General features: G+C 39.7%; 1 protein-coding gene across 4 annotated transcripts; it reads left to right on the top strand.

Moving 5' to 3' along the window:
- On the top strand, positions 1 to 13,440 carry OCIAD2 (OCIA domain containing 2). 4 transcript variants are annotated; one of them, XM_080404655.1, is made up of 7 exons: positions 1 to 2,681; positions 5,136 to 5,229; positions 6,075 to 6,128; positions 8,361 to 8,408; positions 9,429 to 9,534; positions 10,770 to 10,857; positions 13,173 to 13,440. In XM_080404655.1, the coding sequence occupies exons 1-6, from the start codon at positions 2,622 to 2,624 to the stop codon at positions 10,849 to 10,851; spliced, it is 444 nt and encodes a 147-aa protein (XP_080260781.1). In that variant the 5' UTR covers positions 1 to 2,621; the 3' UTR covers positions 10,852 to 10,857; positions 13,173 to 13,440. The 4 variants fall into 4 exon arrangements, with proteins under 4 accessions (XP_080260781.1, XP_080260780.1, XP_080260782.1 ...); XM_080404654.1 differs by having other exon boundaries at positions 2 to 2,681; positions 13,276 to 13,440; XM_080404656.1 differs by lacking the exon at positions 1 to 2,681 and adding an exon at positions 4,823 to 4,876 and having other exon boundaries at positions 13,276 to 13,440.
- The last annotated feature ends 7,497 nt before the right edge of the window (positions 13,441 to 20,937 follow it).

The following is a 20,937-nucleotide window of genomic DNA, read 5'->3' as shown; positions in this document are numbered from 1 at the left end:
ACCGCTTGGTGGTGTCCACCCAGCTGTTGGTCAGGCACGTTTCGTGGAAAACCTACGGCAGCTGCTCTGTTGACTCTCCTTCAAAATAAGGGCCTGGACTGAAGATAAAAGAGCCAGTTCAGAAGATAACGTGTGGAACATCGTAGTGATTCTTACCCTTGTCCTCACAATGGACACACAGGCCTTGAAGGGCTGCTCTGAAGTCCTGGGCTGTCTCGGTGATCACTGTGCTCCACTGGCACCTGCCCTGGGCAAATGCGCCATGTCTCCACTGTAGATCCCAGTCAACATGCAATCTTGGCTACCGCCTTCTCCCCCAAGTAATCTTAGAAATTATGTGGTCGCCGTTACTAGTTGGAAGGAGGCTTCTTATTGAAAACAGTATATGAAGTTGGCAATTCTCACATCTGAAAACTTAGCTATCTTCTCACATACTGCTTCTTTATCAACCAGTTAGAAGAATCAAAACTATGAGTTCTTTCAGGAGTCTTATATTAGACTTTTTTTCTGTAAATGAGTAAATGCTCCATAATAGTTCTTGTATAATAGGAAGAAGGTTTTTGAATATTTGATCCTTGCAAACCACATTGATTTAATCATGTGTTATATAGGTATTTCAGTTAAACAGAAGAATAACATCATTGGGGAATTCTTCCCAAGGCAGCTAAGAGAATATACAGTGAATTGTTACACTAACAATTGCATAGTTAGGTTGAGAACAGTAATAAATGTTACAGTAAAAATATGCCAGAAAGCTGTTTCTTCAGTAGGTCAGTACAAATAAAGCTATCTTTTTAGGTGATGGTCGTCTTTCCAAGACACAATGCCCCAAAATACTGTAACACTTTTACATTGCTCAGATAGGAGGCGGCATGTGTGCTAATACTAATAATTCAATTAAATAATATTTTGATGACCTCAACTCTGTCTCTTTGCTTCGTTCTTGCCAGTATAGCTTTCAACTTTCATCCCAAGTGGAGGGGTACCAGGAAGGTGCTTAAAGGGCTATGTACTTTTGGAATTCTTTGTTATGCTGAAGCAGAAGTATAGCTAAATAACTTGTAATTCTAGCGAAATGTATGCTGAAGACAATGCAGGAGGTTAATGGCAAGCCGCAAATTTTTATAACCTAATTTTTACTGCTTAACGTTTTAGAATTTTACTTATTTTCTTCAGTGACTCAGCTTTTTTATCCCCATTAAAAAGATGAGCATGTAAAATCTGTTGCAGCAGTTAGAAACCACATCATTCAGTAGTGCTTTCCAGTGACATTTTTATGCAGTCATCTGCACAGGTAGGCATTGTGAGCAGATAAGAATAAGAAAGCAGATGAGAGGAATAAAATGTGTCTTTGATAGTTGTAATTAGGCATTTTCTCATCTTTTATGTCCTTTGCATTAAGTGACAACAGACTGATAGAAAATTGAATTGCTTTTAGTTAGTCAGGGTAAAGCAGACAGTGAAGAGCTGTAGGCTTTCCCAACTTGATGTGGATTTTCAAACTTATTTTTTTTCAAAGACACAGTGCTCTGTCGTTTTTTGAGAGTGACTGAAAATGAAGTGCAGATTGGTGTGAATGCAATTAATGGAGTCTTTTTACCAAGGGGAAAGGAGGTCATGTTGCTTCTGTTCCATTACTTAGAAAAGCATTGCTGTCTGAATATCCAGTGTGTGTGAAGCAGACGTTGCTTGAACTTTATAGCTGTGTAACTGACCCCAAAATAAGTGCAGGAAGTGGTTTATACAGTAATATTAAGAATGCCAAAAGCATACGGGTTATTATTGTTGCATATGTTTCCTGTTTAACTCTGTCCTTCATGGTCACTTCAGCCATACTCAGTGCCACCCTCCTCAGGAGGTACTTTTTGAAAAGCAGCAGTGCCCTGTATATTAATAAAGTGCCAGACCATGTAGCAAAGTACTAGGTAAAAATCACAGTTTAGATGTTTGAATTACTCCAGAACTAAATAGGATTCCTTCTTGGTTTTCCCTAGCAGCAGAATTCTCAGGCATGGAAGACTGCAAGTCTAAGCTCTTTGGAGTCTATTATAGATTTCTTTTTTTTAAAAGCATGTTTGTAACTGGATTGTGTTTATTGGAAACACAGATGTGGTTTGCGATAGGCTTGCATTGTGGGTCCTGTGGAATGAAAACTTCAGATGACAGTAATGAGGACAGAAGCAGTACAGTGATTCTGGACGGCATGCTGAAGAAGCTAAATTTTTCACCTGCAATACAATAAAAATTAGACAGGTTTTGGATTACTTGCTCATATTTGTTCCCATTTTTTTATGATTGAGAGCTCTGTGCTACATTATGATCCAGCATCTAATTGTATTTACCAACTTCCCTGTTTGAATTAGGCTACACACAACTCTGTATTGCTACTAAGTGGTAACACTGTGCTTTAAACTGTATATAATCAAGTGACTGAATGCTCTTGTCTGAAAAAAATACTCATCTCAGCTTGGTCATTATTATTTCTAGGTGAACACTGAACCTACAGTATCAATATGGTACTTTGGCTTTTTACCTTTGTACCTAGCAGAAAGAGGTAGCCAAGCATAAAACACATCATTTCTGCTGACCAAGATCGGCAGCAGGATACAAGGGAAGAGGCAATGTCTTCCGAAACAACCCAACAGGAAAGTCAGACATCTCCACTGGAGCAAACTGGATGGGTAAGTTGGGTTTCCTCCCTTTTATTTTGATGCTATTGCTAGTGAATAACTGAGGTTTTGCATTGGTGGCTCTTACTGAAGAGAGAAACAGATGTCTGTTAGCTTAAGCGTATAAATGGAGAGAAGAAAAGGCTATGTGTTATTCTTCCTGGTTCACTACACTCAGGCGGCTAGGAGCTTTTGAGTCTTAAGATAGTGGGCTCTGATTTACGCTATGCTAGTTAAACTAGTTATGAGCTGGCAGAGCCCTAGTGTCTGAGTACTAGTCCAGTGTAACTGGATAATAAATGTCCCCATTGAGTTGTGCATGCACATGGATATGTATTCAGAATGGGAGAGGGGAAGAGTATTGCACAAGAACCTGCCCTCCAGCTGTGCAGGAGAAAGGCATTCCCCTCTGGTGGAGAAATTAAGGAATTTAAATGTGGTATGACCTTGGTGCTAACCAGGCACTGCCAGAGAGCTGCAAAAGTGGACTGATCCGCAAGGAAAGGTGACCTGGGAGCCACCAGTGACAGCAAAGTGGGCAGGGGTTGTAACTTCACTCCGGGACAAAGAACATAGTTCCACAGTACCCCAAAAAGAGGAGCAGAGCAGATCTGGTGATGTTAACCAACGGAGTCAGCCAACCATCAGTCAGTCCAGTGATTGCCCTGCAAGGCCGTGGGAATAAGGCACGTCTGATAGCAAGGCAGGAGGTCAAGTTAGCAAAGCAAGGTAGGGATCATCGTGGCAAAAAGCCGGGTGCAGGCATACCTACAACACAGTTAGGGTGAGGGCCCGAGCTTAAATGCAGGTCCTGAGCCGAGGGGCAGAGGCCCTGGGCAAAAGCTTCTTGCAGATCTTTCCCCCAGCTTTGCTGTTTTTACAGCAATCTCATTTAGTGTTACACAACTGTGCCATATTACAGCTGACTTTGAGCCCAAGCAACTAAACCCCTGGCAGGGCGTGTATGGGGGCAGAAAGGCTGCAAAGCCTGCTGGTCCACTTAGGGCTCTGACACTAATTTCCTTATCTTTCACTCAGCTTGTTTGGATTTTATTGTATTTGCTGTGACCTTGCTGTGAAACCAGTTTGGAGTGGTTCTCTACGGTCTGGAGTGGAGTCAGTTCTGTACTGTTTACCCAAGCAGCACCACCATTAACTTTAGTGGGAGCAGTGCTTGAAGAAGGACCGAGATATTAATTAGCTAAAATGTGAAATGCGTGGCTGCAGCCAGTAAATGCATTTTATTATTATGGTTACAAAATCATGGATCAGTCAGCCATAAAATGAGGTAGAATCCTGTAATAGACTAGTGTGCTCTTTTTCACAAGGCACTGCTTGTTCTATGAAGTCTGGTTTTGCTTTCAAGAATAAGTATGTTTGTAGATGTGATGTTTTTGCAGAAAAATGTTAAAATTTCCATTAATTTTAACTTAATGATGACTCCTTCTTTCCCCCAGCTTTTATTGCTGAACGCAATGTCATACAGTATGGGGTATCCCTTGGGTCAGTTGGGGTCAGCTGCTCTAGCTGCGTCCCCTACCAATTCACTGGGGGGGCAGCCTGAGAAACAGAAAAGGCTGACGCTGTGTAAGCACGGCTCAGCAATAACTAAAACATTCCAGTCAACACTGGTTTGGTCACAAACCTGAAATGCGGCACCATACCAGCTACTATGGAGAATAACTCTTTCCCAGCCAAAATCAGTACACCCGTATATTTCAGATGTCCGATAATGGTACTACAAGTGCTAACACTGATAACCAAGTCATCTCATAAAGAAAAATAATCTACTTATATCCTCATGGCGATGCCCTGGACAGTAGAATGCAAGAGAGAATACTGTCTTTTTTTTCACAATCAAAATTTAAAAATAAAGAGTTACCATTAGCCTAAAAGAAGCCTGTTGGCAAACTAATTATTATGAAGGTGAAGCCAGTATGGTTGAGTTCAGTTAATGCCATGAATGTATTTAAACTGCTCAGAGAGAAAGTTAGGCTAGTTAGGGGAATCTGACAATTTGTGTTGACCCTTTTTCTGAATACTTGCAAAATCTGCTCTGACTGTAATTAAATTGACTTCTGTATGGGGCAGAACTTTGTTTTTAGAAACTACCACTCTGCCTTTATTTCCTGTAATTTCTTTACCAGAAGATGATGTAGCTTATGAGAATGAAATGGCTAACAGAAATAAAGCAATATACTTCTGGTGTAAGCAGCAGCTGAGCTATTTTAGGAAAGTACAAACCAACAGGATGAGTGGTTTTAACTTAAAGCCTATGTAGTTCTTTCTGTGTTGGGGTGTTATTTCATCACACTGCTAACAACAGAACAAGGAGTTCTGCTTGGTTGTTGGGTTTTGCATTGTATTTTATTTGTTTCTTAAATAATTTGTTGTCTTTAATGGATTTATTTTTTTTTCTTCCTGTGAGATGAAATTCAATAAGCTAACCCAGGTTTATCCTTTCAGCCAATGTTCTATTGTCCCATCTCAAAAATTCACAACTCTGAAGAAATTGTAAGGATCCGTGAAGAATGCAAAAAGGAAAGTTTCTGGTACAGAGGTGAGTGATCCAAATGTGTTCTTATCACACTGAGAATGACTTCTTTATATATTTATGTAAAACTGGCTGGAAAATGCCGTGCCATTTATTGTAATACATTGGGGTTTGTTGGAGTATTATTGTGAATTAACTCTGTCACTTTATTTTAAGTTGAGCAATATGTTATTACAGGGTTAACTGTATTATTTGCGTAATCATTGTAGGTAAAGGTGGTTGAATTAAGCTTTTGTTTAGTATGAATTTACTTTTACACTCATGGAGTTGGTTCTATTCTTGTAGTCAAATAATTTTATTACATACTTATTCTTGCCTTTGAATGAAAGGCAGTCATGGCTATGTGTCTTGGATTTGTAAAATCTTTCAGGTGTTAGAACATCTGAAAAATTAGTTACTCAGTGTTTTGGTGCCTTTTAAGTCCACCATGTCAGTCTGTATCTAAATTACACGTTTTCTGAAATGAGAAGATTAAAAAGGGTTTCAGCATTTAATTGGAGCTGCTGTCATTACTAGTGTTGCAGTACTGAGAAGAGATATTCAGATTATGGAAGCTATTATTTTATAAAAATATGTAATGCATTAGCTCCAGATGCTGCAGCATGCCTGATGTCTGGCACTGTGTGAAGCCGTCCTTGCCTTTGAAAATACAATAATCTGAATGAGCAGATAGAATAGGTGATTAAGACAGTATGTAAAGTTAATGTTTAGAAGATGAGTAATATGTTTATTATAAGCATATAAACCATTTAACATATAAAATATTTGACATATAAAAGAGTAACGTATTTAACAAATAGATAACAAATTTTGGCTGATACTGTATATTCTCCTCCTTTTTATTTTTACAGCTCTTCCTTTGTCTCTTGGGAGCATGCTTGTCACCCAGGGACTAGTCTCAAAAGGTAAATATAAACATACATGATGGTCCTAAGTTATTGTTGTGGTTTGAGACAGTTGCGAAGTTGAGACTCTGCAATTACTACTGAAATGCAAGTTTTCCTAAAGCCTGCTGTTTTTCAAGATCAATATTCCTTTCACTCATCGCCATCATTGTTATAGTGGTCTGATCATTATGTGTGCATTGCCACAGTCATTCATTTGAAAGGACATTAACTGAAAAGAAAATTCACAAATTCAAAGACTGGTGGCTAGAGTCTGTCACCACGATCACATGTATTTGTGTAGAGTCTTCACTGGGTCCGCTTGTAGGGCAGAGCATTGTACAACTTGAGCAAGGGCATCAAAATCAGGTACTCTAGTTCGAACTGTTGGTTTATTTGGAAAATGCTGGCAATGTTTTTACAGTGACCATATATCAGTATGAATACAGCTTTGGTGCAAAGGGACAAGGAATACTACCAAAATGAGGAGACAGAGGGCTTTTTATAGAGATGGCTTGTGATCTCAGGCTAACACAAAAGATAATTGTATTCTGTTTATGTGATGGATGAGCCTGGTTCTACACATTGTGCCTTGTGTTGCCCTTTGGGGGGTCTTGACTAATAGTAAAGTTGAGGTTAGTGTTTTGGGTAAAGGGTGAAGGGCATCCACCCTGAAGACCACTAAGATGGTGTATCCCACAGGAGCAAATAAGACAGTCCTTCACCCTGCATCAGCAGTGAGTTACAGCAGGGGCAGGTAGGAGGAAAATCACAGGGCCTGAAGAAAGAAGCAGAAAAGAATCCAGGGGCTATAAGAGATGGGTGGTGGGAGACAGCAAATGGAGAAAGTGGAAATGGCTCAGCCTTTTCTCACTGTGTGTGGTTGCAAGCCCCTTGTTTTGTTTCAGGCACCGTTGCCATGTTTCCTCCTCATCGCATTCTTTTTTGTTTTTCTAAGATGATAGGGAGGACTAGAGTAGAAAACCTAAAAGCTGTGCTATACCACAAGAGGCTGATGTGGGTTCCCTATTGCATTCTTGACCTATGAGCTTGCAGGAGGACAGGGAGGGAAGGAGCAAGGGAGAGTGTGTGAAGGAAGACAAAGGATTACCCATTTGAAAAAGGGTGAGCAGTGACAGGAAGGGCACTGGGGTTGTTTCAGTTGCTAACATTGCAGCCTCTGGCACCGAGTACTCTTCTCAGTTTCTTTCCATTGTACTTGGATGTTTCTGATCAGCCGTGAAATAACAAATGCCTATATTAAATAATCATGACTGGTGTCAACAACTGGGCGGGAAGGCGGAGCTGTTTAGAAACAAACAACAATTTTACTCCTCCCTTCTCGGAGAGACACGATTTAAAATTGCATAGATGCCAGTGGGCGAAGGCCCTCGCACTTAGCGTAGACTGAATGCTCCTCTGTCTAAACACTCCTTTCTGATGATTGCATGCAGTACGCTGCCTCTAGAAGAAGCTGGAGCTTCTGAGCCTCATTAATACTGTCTGAATGCATGTAACAGTGCAGCCAGTGTTCCCATCCCTTTGCCGTGGTAATCTTGCTGTGTGGAGCCCTCCTCCAAAGCACGGCACTCCTCTGCCAGGCACACAGGCTCTCAGAGGCATACTGGTTTCACCTCCTGGTCTTAACTGGGGGAAGGTGGATTTTGATGGGAAAAGCTAAAGGTAATCTTTTGGTTTTCTTGTTCAGCACACTGTATTCTCCTCTTAAAGGCAAAATGTATAATCTCTCCAGAGGAGGAGGCTGGATACCAGCGGTACAGTTTAATACTAGTTTAATCCATAGCCACAGAAAACTACTGAAGAATATTCTGGGCCTGCTTCTCACAGCACAAGGAGCTGGACCCTGAGTAAGAGATTTCAGTTCGCTGTTATATTTGCAGGGTTGGTTTGTGCTGAAACATAAGCACCATCTCCTTCTGCAGTGCTGCTGGTGTCATCCCTCGCAGCCATGCTGCTTTCATGTTGATTTACACTCTGAACCCCTGCCTGAACTGAATCCAGCAAAGTCCAGATTTTTTTCCTTCTATTACTCTAGAACTGCCCTAAAACAGATGCACTAAGAACTAGCAGAATGGGAAGTGCCCTGATGTTCCTAAATCTGAGTTAGTGGACTTTTCATACAGTCTTCACCTTCAGAAATGCAAAAACTTGTAGAAAAAATACTGTCTTGGTTTTGAGTACTGGTGAGTTCCTCAAGTGAATAAGCTTTCTGACTATTTCTTTTAATCATAGGTATTTTGTCAGCAACCCCAAGATTTGGTGCATTACCTAAGATGGCAAGTAAGTTGTACTCAATTCTAAAAGGAATGGAAAGGTTATTTACAGGCAGTATGCAGACCTCAGATGCATCTCTCTGAATTTCTTTTCAAACTCTTCTTTTTTTTAAATGTATGAGATATTACCACAGTGCTTTAGGAAATGAGAATTCTGCTATGTTTAAAAATAAGTCTATGAAACAAGGTTCTTTTAATGTAAACATTTTCAGTAGCAGCTTATGTTTACTTAATATAGCCTCTCAAATTAGTAAAAACTCAAATCTCATCTTTGTTTTATAAATAATGTCAGCCTCATTGATCAGCCATGCTTAGCAGATCACACAATTTATGATATCAAGGAGTCATCGTAGTATAATATATAAAATACTATGTTCCTTTTTATATGTTCATTTGATTGATTGTAACTGTCTAATTCATGATGATGAATTGATAAAGAAAACAAATAAAGCACAGAAACTGTACAGTACAGTAAGGTGTCTCTTAAATGGCAAGAAATGAAGTTGATTCTCTCTTCAGCAGAGTTCAACAGAAAAATGGGGATATTGAAGCACTGTTTTTATTCTGACTCTGTAATGAGTGAAAGTCCCAACGCGATGGTATGGGAGGCCGATGTTCTAGCTTCTTAGAAGCCCAGAGAAGATAGTGTTAAAACTGCGATCATTAGAAATATACCATGGTGTGTACACAAGGGCAAGAGAAATCAGTGCTGACGTTGTGAGTTAATTCCACTGTGAGCTATCTCTATAATCTGTTTGTCTGAATCTGAAATCTTACCATTCCAGCTGAATATGGTATCCTTTTCCAGTATACATTGTCTTGGACCAGTTGCTATATCTTATGATAGTAGCCAGTTTTCAGTAGTTACTGAAATCATCTGTGTAATCCCTGTATAACTTCTATGTGTTTGTGACGTGTTTTGAGAAGACATGCTACATATAATTTGTCATATGATTAAAATGGAGCCAATTGCAGACTCCTAATTTAAGCCCTTGTACTAACAGTGGTTTTTTATCTGTCTTTATAGTTGCTGGTGTCTTAGGTTTTGCCATTGGAAAGATGTCATACATAGGAGAATGCCAAAAAAAGTTCCAGAAAATTGGTATTGTACCATTTGGTCCACAACAAAAAAGGTTTGTGGTTATTTAAATTATTAATCCTAGAATGAAAGTCTAAAACACAGTAAAAATTATATGCAGCAAAACTACAAATTTAAATTCAGTGACCAGGTCATGAAGTATTACTCATATTCTTAGGCTGTACATGACAGTATTAGCAACTACTAAATATTCTTCAGAAAATGCAAATTAAACTTGGTGTAATACCTGTTGTTAGGAAATCCATTAGTTAAATTAAATTATTGTACTTCTAAGTGTAATGGGACAGCAGTTACTAGCTCTCTTTTCAGCTAGTATTGTGCCTCTAGAGTGTTTAACCATCATCCATGACATCACTTTGGCCCTTTGTGTCTTTCTTTGTACCATATATCAGGCCAAATATGCTGCAGATTTTTTTTTACACTATCCTCATATTTTAACAACAGTTTCAATCTCAACCCACATCCCAGCCTCCTCCGCTGTGGCTTTGCCCAACCTCATGCTCTCATGCCAAACCATGAAGAGCACAAACTGAGGGCATTTTTTCCACCTGGCAAGTCTAACCATATGATAGATCTCAGTGGTTACGTCCTGTCACCTGGCACAGCCATGTTTCAGTCATTGTTTTATGAACTTCACATAAAGCACTCCCCCCTGTCAAATCAGTCTCTCGACTTCCTTCCAAGCTCCTCCTTCAACTGCCAGTACCGCTTTTCATTCTCAATATGGCTTCTCATCTGCACCTTTCACGTGCAAAATACATTTCCAAAAATCCTACCCACAAAATCATTCTCCTCTCTTTCCACATCTTTCCTCCAGACCAACGTGAGCTTCTGTGCCTACAGAAATGCTGGACTGGCAATGGGAAGCTTCTTCATTGTTCACATCTCTCTTCCATTCTTCCCCCACATAACAAAGCTATTACTTTCCTCACTTGACGTTACGCAAAGTGGCCGTTTGTCACTCTCTTGTATTTCATACCTTGCTCGTAACTCTGTTTGCTCGTTATTGATAGCTGCGGTGGCAAGAACTCTCTTCCCGCTCAGAAAATGGCGATTGCTAGAGATGGTAGTTAATAATATTAATGAGGTTTTATTGGCTGAGACTTTTAGATGCCATTTTTTACAGTTTGTCCCATAAAGCAGGTATAAGAATTGGAGAATACAGGCAAGAGATTACTTGTTCAAGAACATTTGCAAGAATGCCATATGGTTGTATTAGAAGAAATCCTGTAAAATTCTTGAAAATTTTATCTGTTTTCAATATTGTAGGCATTGTCATCATACTAGCAAAGAATATGAGGCAAAACTGCAGTCGAATGAGAAAGAAGGTTCAGTTCCTTCAGCATCTTAGACCCAGGTAGGCAACCTTGAAATTTAAAGTAAATTCTTATTTTATTTTCCTTGTTGGGTGGTATTCTTACCTGAAACCTTTGAACAATGTAGTGAAAACCATGGATTTTAATCATGGATTAAAACCTGAGCATTATTCAAGGAAATATTCTCTATCTGTGGTTTCTAATTAAATTTGTTTCTTCATTTTTACTTTACATAATTTTATGCTAATTTTAAACCCCCAATTTTGGAGGAATTTCTGCTTTAGCTGTAGCAAAGTATTGGTTATTCACCTAATCGAAATTAATTTGGATTGACTACTTGTACAAAACCAAATATAGCTCCTTTCAATTTCCAACTTTTTTACTAAAGAATCAAGTGATTATGGATAAGTCATAGAAATATTGAGAATCTAAAAGCAGACACAGTTGGGGGGTGGGTTTGTTTATCTGGTGGGGTTATTTTTTGCATCCAGTACTATGGTTTAGCTAGAGCCTTCGTGAGGGTAATATAATAGTGGTGCTAGAGCAGCTACATGGTGGGGCAGGGGAGATGGCTGATGTGATGGTTTCACCCCAGAAAGGGAAAAATTCCCTTTGTGAAAACAGAGGGTTTACAGTGTGGAAGGCAGGGGAGTGTTTAAAAGCACTTGCACTCTTTGTCTGTGGAAAACAGGCCAGCAGCTGGGCTTTTTAAAAGCATTTTCACACTTTCTGCTTGTGGTAAGCTGGCCTACATTTCTCACAGGCAGGAGAATGTGTGAAAGTGTTTGCAAGTAGCTTGGCTTTCTGCAAGAGAGGAGAGCAGAAGGCCTGTTTGAAATCCTGCCATGCGAGTTTGTTATGGCTCTAACTGTAGCTCTGAACAGAAGTGTGATGCAGAAATTGTTGGATTGAGTCTCTCTGGCATATATTATGCAGGAGTTTAGACAAGGATATTGATGATGGTCCTTTTCTTGCTCTAAAGTGCATGACTGCAGACAGTCTAGAAGGAGGAGCAGCCTAGCAGAACCTCTTTACTTAGGAGAGATTTTGATCAATTTTTACTATGCAACAATATGTTATGGCAGTAAGGATTATCCTGAAAGAAGCCATTAGAATAAATTCCTGGTTTTAATCAACTTTGCCACTGCTTGAGCATTTTATATTGAGCTGCAAGTGCTCAGCCACTAGCAGAAAATGCACTTTGGCTTAGGCTCACCTAATAAAGTTGCTGCCAAAAGGGGCAGTGCTTCTCTGTACCAGCTGTAGAGACCTCCAGATCCCCCTGCTTTAGATGGGTATCAGACCGGTAAGGAGATGGGAGGGGGGACAGGAAACCTTTCTGAGGGGTAACTTGCTAGTGCCAGCATGAAGGAGAGAGCCAGGCTTAGGTAACTGTGAATGAATGACATCCTAAATCCTTTAGCAGCTGTAAGCTTAATTAAGCCCTTGCATGACTGTATTGATTAAGTGCTTTTGAAGATTTTCTTTTAAATAAATGTTTGCCTATGTAGGCTAGTGTCCTCACCTATTTCAAATAAGAACCCCAAAGCATATTTAATTGAGGACCAACGCTTAGTAGCAATTACCTGTGTAGTGGAATAAAATGTTGATGGTGGGATTTACCACCACTGTCTATCAGAGCTGGAGCCTGCTGAACCTGAAATCCAAACACATGTTCTTTTTCAACTTTTTCCCTTTTTCAGCCTTCTGTGAACTGACAGTATTTTTTCTGGTGTACAAGTACCAATTAGCTTTTAAATATATTCCAAATTGTCCCAAATACAAAGGAGTCTTGCAGCTGTATGAAGGGAAAAATGCAGGATGCCAGAGGCCCTTCTGTTTTCCTCCTGCGGTGGGTCCTGGAATTTCTGCTGTGGAACCTGTTCCCTGTTCAGCTCACGTGTTCATCAAAGAACTTGATTGCTGCACTTTTTACCAGCCACTTAGGTCTTCCTGTGCCTTTTTTGAAAGGGCTAGAAAGCTTAGTCAGAAACTTAGTCTGAAAACAAACGTGAGACAAGTGTATTTCTTTCGAATTTTAATTGCTGGAAGGAAAAAGCCAACATGTTTGGGCCAGTGTGATCATTTTGAATTTGTCAGAAATCAGTTTTGATGGACAGGTTTCAGAAACTTAGGAAAAGAAATTACCATAAGCGTTGTGTTGTTTCCTGTATTGTTAAAAAGTGAAAATAATAAACCTCATAACCCCTTCTGTGTCTTAATAAAAAATCTGAATTTAGCATGCTATGCTATCCATGCTAAGCATAAAGTGTGAGCTTTGGCACTGCCTAGGCAGACCACCCACATAAAATTATCTCCTGTTGATGAGTCCAAGAGTAATGTCTTTTATCCTCAGGGACTTTGCAGAGTTCTCACAGAAATCACCAAGAAGCTGCACATTTCATGTCAAAAGCAAGGTACCATTCAGCTAAATAATGGGTCGTTTCATTCCATTACAGATGTAGTGAAGATGATAAAGATCTTATGGATCAGCATCTTCTTTCACGACTTTATTCTGTAGAGAAGAATCAATGTCTTCGGTGTGGTGTAAATTGCCTTATTTGAAGCAGTTGCATAATGTTATGTAGTTCTGTTCATAATAAATGCCAGTTTCTTGTTACGCACTTTTTGATTTTTCCTTTTCTCTCTCTTCTCAGCATGTTTTGGTTTATTTTCCTCCCTTCAGTGCAATTTTTCTCTTAGTGCTGAAAAATGAAATTTGTCTATTGTACTTGGATGCCAGCAATAGTTTGTGTAGCAAGCAAAATGGCATATGCTAGAATGTTTGTCTTCTATGTCAGAAGGAAAGAGTGTGAGGATGCTTAAATGATTTTCCACAGTTTAGCAGCTCTTCAGTCTTGGAGATGGCTCCTTGTTTATGGAGCGTTTTAAGAGTACTAAGCTAAAAGTTCATTAGGGTATTGTCACACTGCAGTTCCTATGCTGAACCAACTTTTAACTGGCCAATTTTACAGAAGGGTCCACTTTGCCAGGGATATCAAAAGCACATGCCACATTCACAGTGAACAAGAAGATAAAATATTTTGGAACAGTTTATGGTCTGCACACAATCCAAGGCTAGAACTAGATCACACATGCTTTCTACAAGCAGCATGATACACAAACTTCCATGAAATATCTCAGGAAATCAAAAGCAGACATTTCCCCTAAGTGCAGTGATGGTGTTCACATGCAAATCAAATGTACAGCTACTGACAAGTTTGGGCTTCACTGTCAGCTGTTTTCTTGGGGTGGTGGGTAGGTGGGTCTGTTTGGTTTTGTACTATGCCTGTGGTTAGTACCTCTCTTTTGAACTAGCTGCTTTGGGCATGTTTACCCGGGCACAAAGAGATTCTGCAAGCAGGATACATAGCATGTAAACTTATAAAGGAACTGTTAAATGTTAAATGGTTACTACACACAAAAGACATTCTGGATTTAAGAAGCTATTAGGCTAACTACCACCCTGGTAAGAGAGTCTTTACTAGCCAGGCAGCCACCAGGCAGAAGGAGAAAGGTTAGACTAACTAGCCTCCCTGGCTTTTTTCCTTTAAGATTTTATACCTTTACAAATGGGTTTTGCCCTCTTGAATTCTTGAACTACTAAGAACCCCTGTCTCAACAGGGGCTTTAATTTTACACTTTTTACCTTTTTACAGACTTCTTGCTTAGCTCTTTCTTAGCAGTCTGAGTCAAGGGTAAACAGCTGGGCCGTGTCAGAGCTGGATGCTTGGTGTACCAGCAGGTAAGCCTTGGTGAGTCTTCAACAGGGGCTACAGGCAGAGAGGGTTACACAACCACAAAGAAGTGGACCTCCTTTGTGAAGAAAATGTAATTGTCACAGGTGTCCTGTGATAGCCAGCAAAACTCGAATGATGACATGTCTTAGCTACTTTCCCTACATCTGACATCTGCTGTCAAGATAACAGCAACAAACTGCACCAAGGTTATAGTCAGGCCCGGGTTATCTGAGGCAAGCCATTACGTGATGCATGTGACAGGGGACCTTTCATGTCAGACTCTCACAGGTTGCTTTTGTGGTCAGTGTTACCTCCTCGGGTTACAAGCTACTTAAATTTGCTCTAAATGTAATTTTGTTCAAGCTTCCTATTTGCTGTAATAAACGTACTGTTATATAAAAATTGTCTTTTTTTTCCTATATTTATTTCCATACTTTGCAAGAGGCAATACTCTGATTAGCTAATTGTGTGGATCTAAGTTCATGAGTTACTGTGATACTGTTATGAAAAAAAGGCTGTTTGTGAATCTAAACTGTATTAGCACTAAATTTGTGCATACCAAAGGAAAAACGAGCACAGCTAATGGGCAAAGCATTCTTTAGAAGGTCTTTCAAAGCATTTTTCTGTATTTCAGAGGATTTATGGCCAAATAATTTTTTAAGCCTGTGAGGTGTCAGGCTCCACATATACTCCTTGATTGAAGAAATAACAGGCAAGCTTGTTATTTTTTTTTTGCAATATAATTTCTCCCACTTTGCTCAACCAACAACCTAGTCAAGCGTGCAGCGGGGCTACGAGCCTTTATAATGAGGTAGTAAAGATGTTTCAATATTTTTTAAATATAACTTCAAAAATTTTAAATAATGTAAGATTTAAGTTAACTGAGTATCCCAAAAGCACCAGCTACAAAAGGATAGGAAAGACTCACAACACATTCTGTACCGTGTTAATTTGCTAGAATTGGAGCCAACTGGCTTTCATTGTGCTGTGACTTACAGGGATGTTGGAATTTTCCTGGTAGCTGGGTATGTGTTCTAGGGGTGGAATTGGACAGATGCTGGATTTTTTTAGCATTGGATGGCTTATAGGACCTAGTTAAACTTAAGCTTCTTAAGATTTGACAAAGAAATAAGAAAAAGTGCCTTATGGCTCACAGGAGTTCTATAAGAAAGCAGGTGTTGGGGTGTTAGTAGTTGTGCTGCATGATGCAGAAAGGAACGTTTAAATGCACGCTGGTTGTTTGACTTTATTACTTTATGCAAAAGGTGCTCTCACCACCAGACCTTCGTGATTTTTCTGCTTGGGTAGATAAGCTCCTGATGATTAACAAAAAATGCTCTAAGAACTGTAAGTTACTACAGCTGTTCCATAGTAATTATGTACAATTTAATGAGCTAACCTATGTTGACCACTACTGTTATGCATTCCATAAAGTTGGTTAAAGAATTTGGTTTTAATTGAAGCACAAGTTAAATACATTGAATTTAGGGGTGTATTACTAAATAATACGGAAAGATTTGTGGTAATTGGTTGCTTTTGTAATCATTATTTCAGTCTGGAATAAGAGGGGAAGAGATCTCCAGGAGGAAAAATAATTGACCTTACAAAGGATCAAGCGTTGTTTTATATAGTGCTAAAACTTTTCTTAGTATTTTCTTGTACTGATAATAGGATATACATTCCCTTTTGGCAGGAATATGTTACAAAAAGGCTAAAAAAATTCCAATGAATATATATAGCTTCCTATTAATTTATGTCTGGAAAGTAGAGCTTACTTTTGTCACCCAGAGATGAGTGAGTTTAACTGTGCTTAGGCATATCACAGCTTGGTTAAGTCCGTGTACTTGCTAAAATCAAGAAACGAAATACATTCTTCAGCCGTAATGCATTCAAAGGGAGTAGGTGTATGTAAACCTCAATCCACTTCATGAAATTATGAATAAAAAAAGGGTCAGAGTAAAAGAGGAAAGCTGTAATGACATTAACCTCAAACAACTGCAATAGATTGTCCTGGGACTTTTATATTAGCTATTTGAAATAATTTTACAAATACTGTATTCAATCCAAATTAAAAAAAAAAAAAAAGAAAAAAGTTGTGTTTTAGAAGAAAAAGCAATTGTATGTTGAAAACAAAGCACATTCCTGTTTTAATCCTAACTTAGTAATTGGACTTTAGGCAAGCCAGCTGGTATATAATTCTCTTTTAAAACTAGGAGTGAAAGGGAGATGAACGCTTACTATCCAAGTTTTTCTAAATCCCTAACAAAAATAAGATTTGGAGCTTACTTTATTACGTTTTGAGAGAATGAGAGAACACGGCATGCTGTGCAATGACAGCGAATGGGGAGGGTGGGCTGCTCTGGGGCAGGAGTTACGACAAGAAATGCTGGACCAGGCCAGGTGGTAGGTATGAAGGCGTCACGCTGGTACCTCTGACAGCAGTGCTGATTTGGGAGCAGCAGCTTCTTCCTCATGACAATTTCTGCCAGTGAAAGAGCTGCTTTTGTAATTTTTTTGAAAGAGCTTTTGTAATCTTTTTGAAAGAGCTGCTGTAATTTGTCCCACTCACCCGACTCATTTTTGGCATCACACACCGGAGCTCTATTTGAAAGCACCAAAAAAAAGTGAATCCCACTTCTGACATCAGCATTGCAGGAGTTCCACATCTCAGAAATGCTAAGCCACTAGTACTTACAGACTTAGCTTTTGTAAGGTGTACTATTTTCCCAAGTGTGTACTTCATTTGAGGAATTGCCTCTAAAATAGGTGGATTTGTAAAGTCCTACAGTGCCGTAAGTATACCTGTGACATATTACGAAGAATCATCACCGCTTTCACAGCAGGATGTTATGCTTTACAGATCTATTAATGTTTTTTTTGCAAGAGTGAATGTGGGAACAAAGGGATACACTCCATGCCATGCACATGCATTGGTATGGATTTGGAGGGTTATTTTTTCTTTTTTTTTTTTCTGTTAAGTCTCTCAAGAAAATTAGGTTCTCAAGAAATAAATGAGACTTCACAAAGCCAGTTTAAAATCTAGAAGGCTTAAGAGGCATTCTGGGGACATGCTGGGGGGCATCTGGTCCACATATTAACAGATAATCTGACAAAGGAAAACATGACTTTAGTTTCTTGATGACAAAACGATAGAGCTAGGAAAATATCTCAATACTGAGTCTGAGTCATAAGCTTCATTGTCATGGGGAAAAATACTAACTGCATCACACAGTTTGTTTTAAGTTACTCTTGACATTCTCAGTACAGAGATCTGGGAGTCATTTTGCATGGTTGCAACACATAAGATCAGTGGTCTATGACATCCGAAAGACAAGTAGGACATTAACAATTCCTAGGAAAAAACTGAGGAAAAAATACATTTATACTACAGAGCAATTCTGTGGCATGCCCTCATCTTGCGTATTGTGGTGCTTCCAATGCACCTCAGAAAGTCTAAAACAGAGCCAAGACAGAAAAAGGAGGGGAAAAAATTAAAAAACAGTGATAAGAGATACAAAATGGTTTCTTCAGAAGAGATTAAGTAACTCACTTTCCAGGTTGAAAACAATTCAAGATGAGTAATATGACATCTCTAACAGCGTGAAATATGAATAAGGAAGGAGTGATTGCTGTTGGGTTTTTCTGATATTACAACTAGTTGGCACTCAGTGAAACCAGTTTTAAAGGAAACAGCGAAGAAGCACTTCTTTGTACACTACGATTCCATCATGGCTATTCTTGCCACTGGATATGATGGAAGCAAGATGGCTCCAAAAGGCACGATCTGCACAGAGGCTGGGTGGCTGTGAAACATCTGGATTTGTGTGATCCATACGCAACCTTTGTGTCAGGAAGCTTCTCGGCTGTGGTCAGAGAAGGACAGGAGGGCGTACCGGTGAAGGATCTCCTCCCAGAAGGATCACTAGCCAGTGTAGGGACAGGGTGACAATTATGGTGAATCTTATATTCTTAAAGCTGTTGAAAAAAACAAAAGCCCTGCCAAATGAACTAAAACCCAGGTAACTAATAGCCATGAGTGGAGACTGAGACATCTTCGTGTGCAGAGAGCACAAGGCTCAAGCTTGTGCTTGTCAAGAAAACACACATCTAAATCATTTTAATTACAATACAGTATTTTTCTCTGCTGATGAAGGGTAAAAAAAATGCTAGCGTGGGAATGGATGTTTTTCCCGTTGTCTTTGACATCCAGATTGTTCAAAAGCAGTGGCACTTCCAAAGGAGATGCTAGAATCTTGCATAAACCCTGCACTGAACTGAACTTCTAAGTGTTACTTCTTGTGTATGCGCGCGTTGAGCGTTCAGCAGCAGTGCTGTGTCGGCCAGGCACATCAGCAAGCTCAGGTATTTCAGAGCAAGGAACAGCTTTAATGCTCTAAGACACACAAAGGGAGATGTGTTTTCACCCTACCCGTCACGCACACCAGCTGTAGGCTGAGGTCTGCCCTGACTGAACCAGATGTTACTGCCTGCTGTATCGCCGCATGCACAATACAAATTTCAAAATTCAAACCTTACCCAGCAGCAGGTGCTTGCCATTTACTCGCTCCTGATTCACTCCACTGATCCAGTAGATCACAGCGATCTTGGGAGCCGCCCCCTGGCAGGCACAGAGCCTGCCCTTCTCCAGACGGGGCTTTCACACCAAGCTGCCAAGAAGCTGGCAGCGCTGGTGGGTGGCTGCTGGGCAGAGCTGCCACGCCGGCACGGCCGCCCCCCGGCTGCTCCCACACAGCGAGCACGTGCCAAAGGGGCTCCTCGTTCAGGCGTCACACCGCAGCGTGGCTTCGAAGTCAGCTGGCAGCTGCACGCTATCTAGCACGCAGAGGGTGAGAGAGGAAAAACAAACACAGTCCTTCGTGAAATCTTCAGGGGAACCTGAAAACCACAGCTCTTCAACGCGAGCTCGTAGCCATAGACACTAACTGCATGACACTGTACCAGCAGGAACATCTCCTACTTAGAATGGCTTATTTAGGAGATGATTTAGACGTGGTTCATAATCCACTGTTGATGTTTAAGCATCAGCTACTGCAACCAAATTCACCCTTTCATGTATCCGTTACGCTGTTTTAAAATACTAGTTATCCTAAGATAGTTAAGATTAACAGTTATATTTAAACCACAGAATTAAGCCAAACAAAATTATTTTGGCATTAGCTTTATAGAGAGAGTAGACAGGAATGTACAGCATTCTGTATAAGGAATGAATTGAAAATTTTTGGGTTTAGAAGCTCTTCACGCCAAGATTGCATATCCTGAAAACAGAGTCCTACATCCTCACTGAGGAACTGGCAAACCACCACCACAAAGGTTACATATGCTATGGATTTTTAATCCTGAATAAAGTACTTTGAGTTCTGGCAAAAGAAATCTATCAAACTCTCCATTTCTCTTTAATCTTAGGATTTTTGTCTTGTTTCAATAATAAGTGAAAATTATATTTGATTGACTATCCTTTATATCAGATAACTGTGCAATGTCTTTCTCATACATCCTTTGTTTACTGTGGTACTGCATTATGAAAGTAGCTCACACAAGACTTGCTTTTTAGTTTTGCAAAGCCATGCTTCTGCTAAACAGAAGACACGCTGACTGCACGTTGAAACTACGTAGTACCATTCTGCCATGTATATTAAAATCTCAGGAAATTTTGTATTGCTCAATCAAGAAAAGTAACAGTAACTTAGTAAAAATGAGTAAACAAGCAGTATTAAAACAGTAATATATAAGTAGCATAGTAACAGGTATTCGTTAACATTAAAGAGAACAAACAGAAACAAACGCTTTAAATCATGGTTGTTAACGTCTGATTCCTTAAGTATTACACTGTTTTCATGTATCTGGAGTAAATACATACAAATGGTGTCTCCAAGGGATTATCGCCTACTCTCCAGCAGCTCTCTCAATAGCTGTTAGAGTCAAGATTTCATTTATTTTTCATCACATTTTATTACCTGAACAGTTAAGGATTTCTGGTTTTGCTATATTGCTTGATTTTGGCTAAATAAAAATACTAGTTGTTTTATTTTCCTCATCAATTGGAAACAATAATTCCCTTCGCGGTCTTATGAACTGGAAATCTGTGCCCTGGCCAAGGTCATTCATATACAAGACTCCCTGGTGTTCCTTGGTTCAGGTTCTCATGCAGGTGCTCAAAGAAGCCTCAAAACTTTTGTCTGGTGCTGGTGGTTTATGTCCAGTTCCTACATCAGCAAAGAAAATACCTGAAGTATTGAATACAGGTATCAATATGAAGTACTGAGAATACGAGTAAACTGTGTCCAATATGAGCATATCTGTGTCCAAACCTGCATTGGCTTAGCTGAACTAGGGCAAACCCATACGAACAGAGCCGAGGCA

This window comes from Falco punctatus (assembly GCF_963210335.1).
Source record: "Falco punctatus genome assembly, chromosome: 1".
In the NCBI taxonomy this organism is placed as follows: Eukaryota; Metazoa; Chordata; class Aves; order Falconiformes; family Falconidae; genus Falco; species Falco punctatus.
Note: the sequence above shows the minus strand (reverse complement) of the source record. Positions and strands in the feature narration are given on the sequence as shown.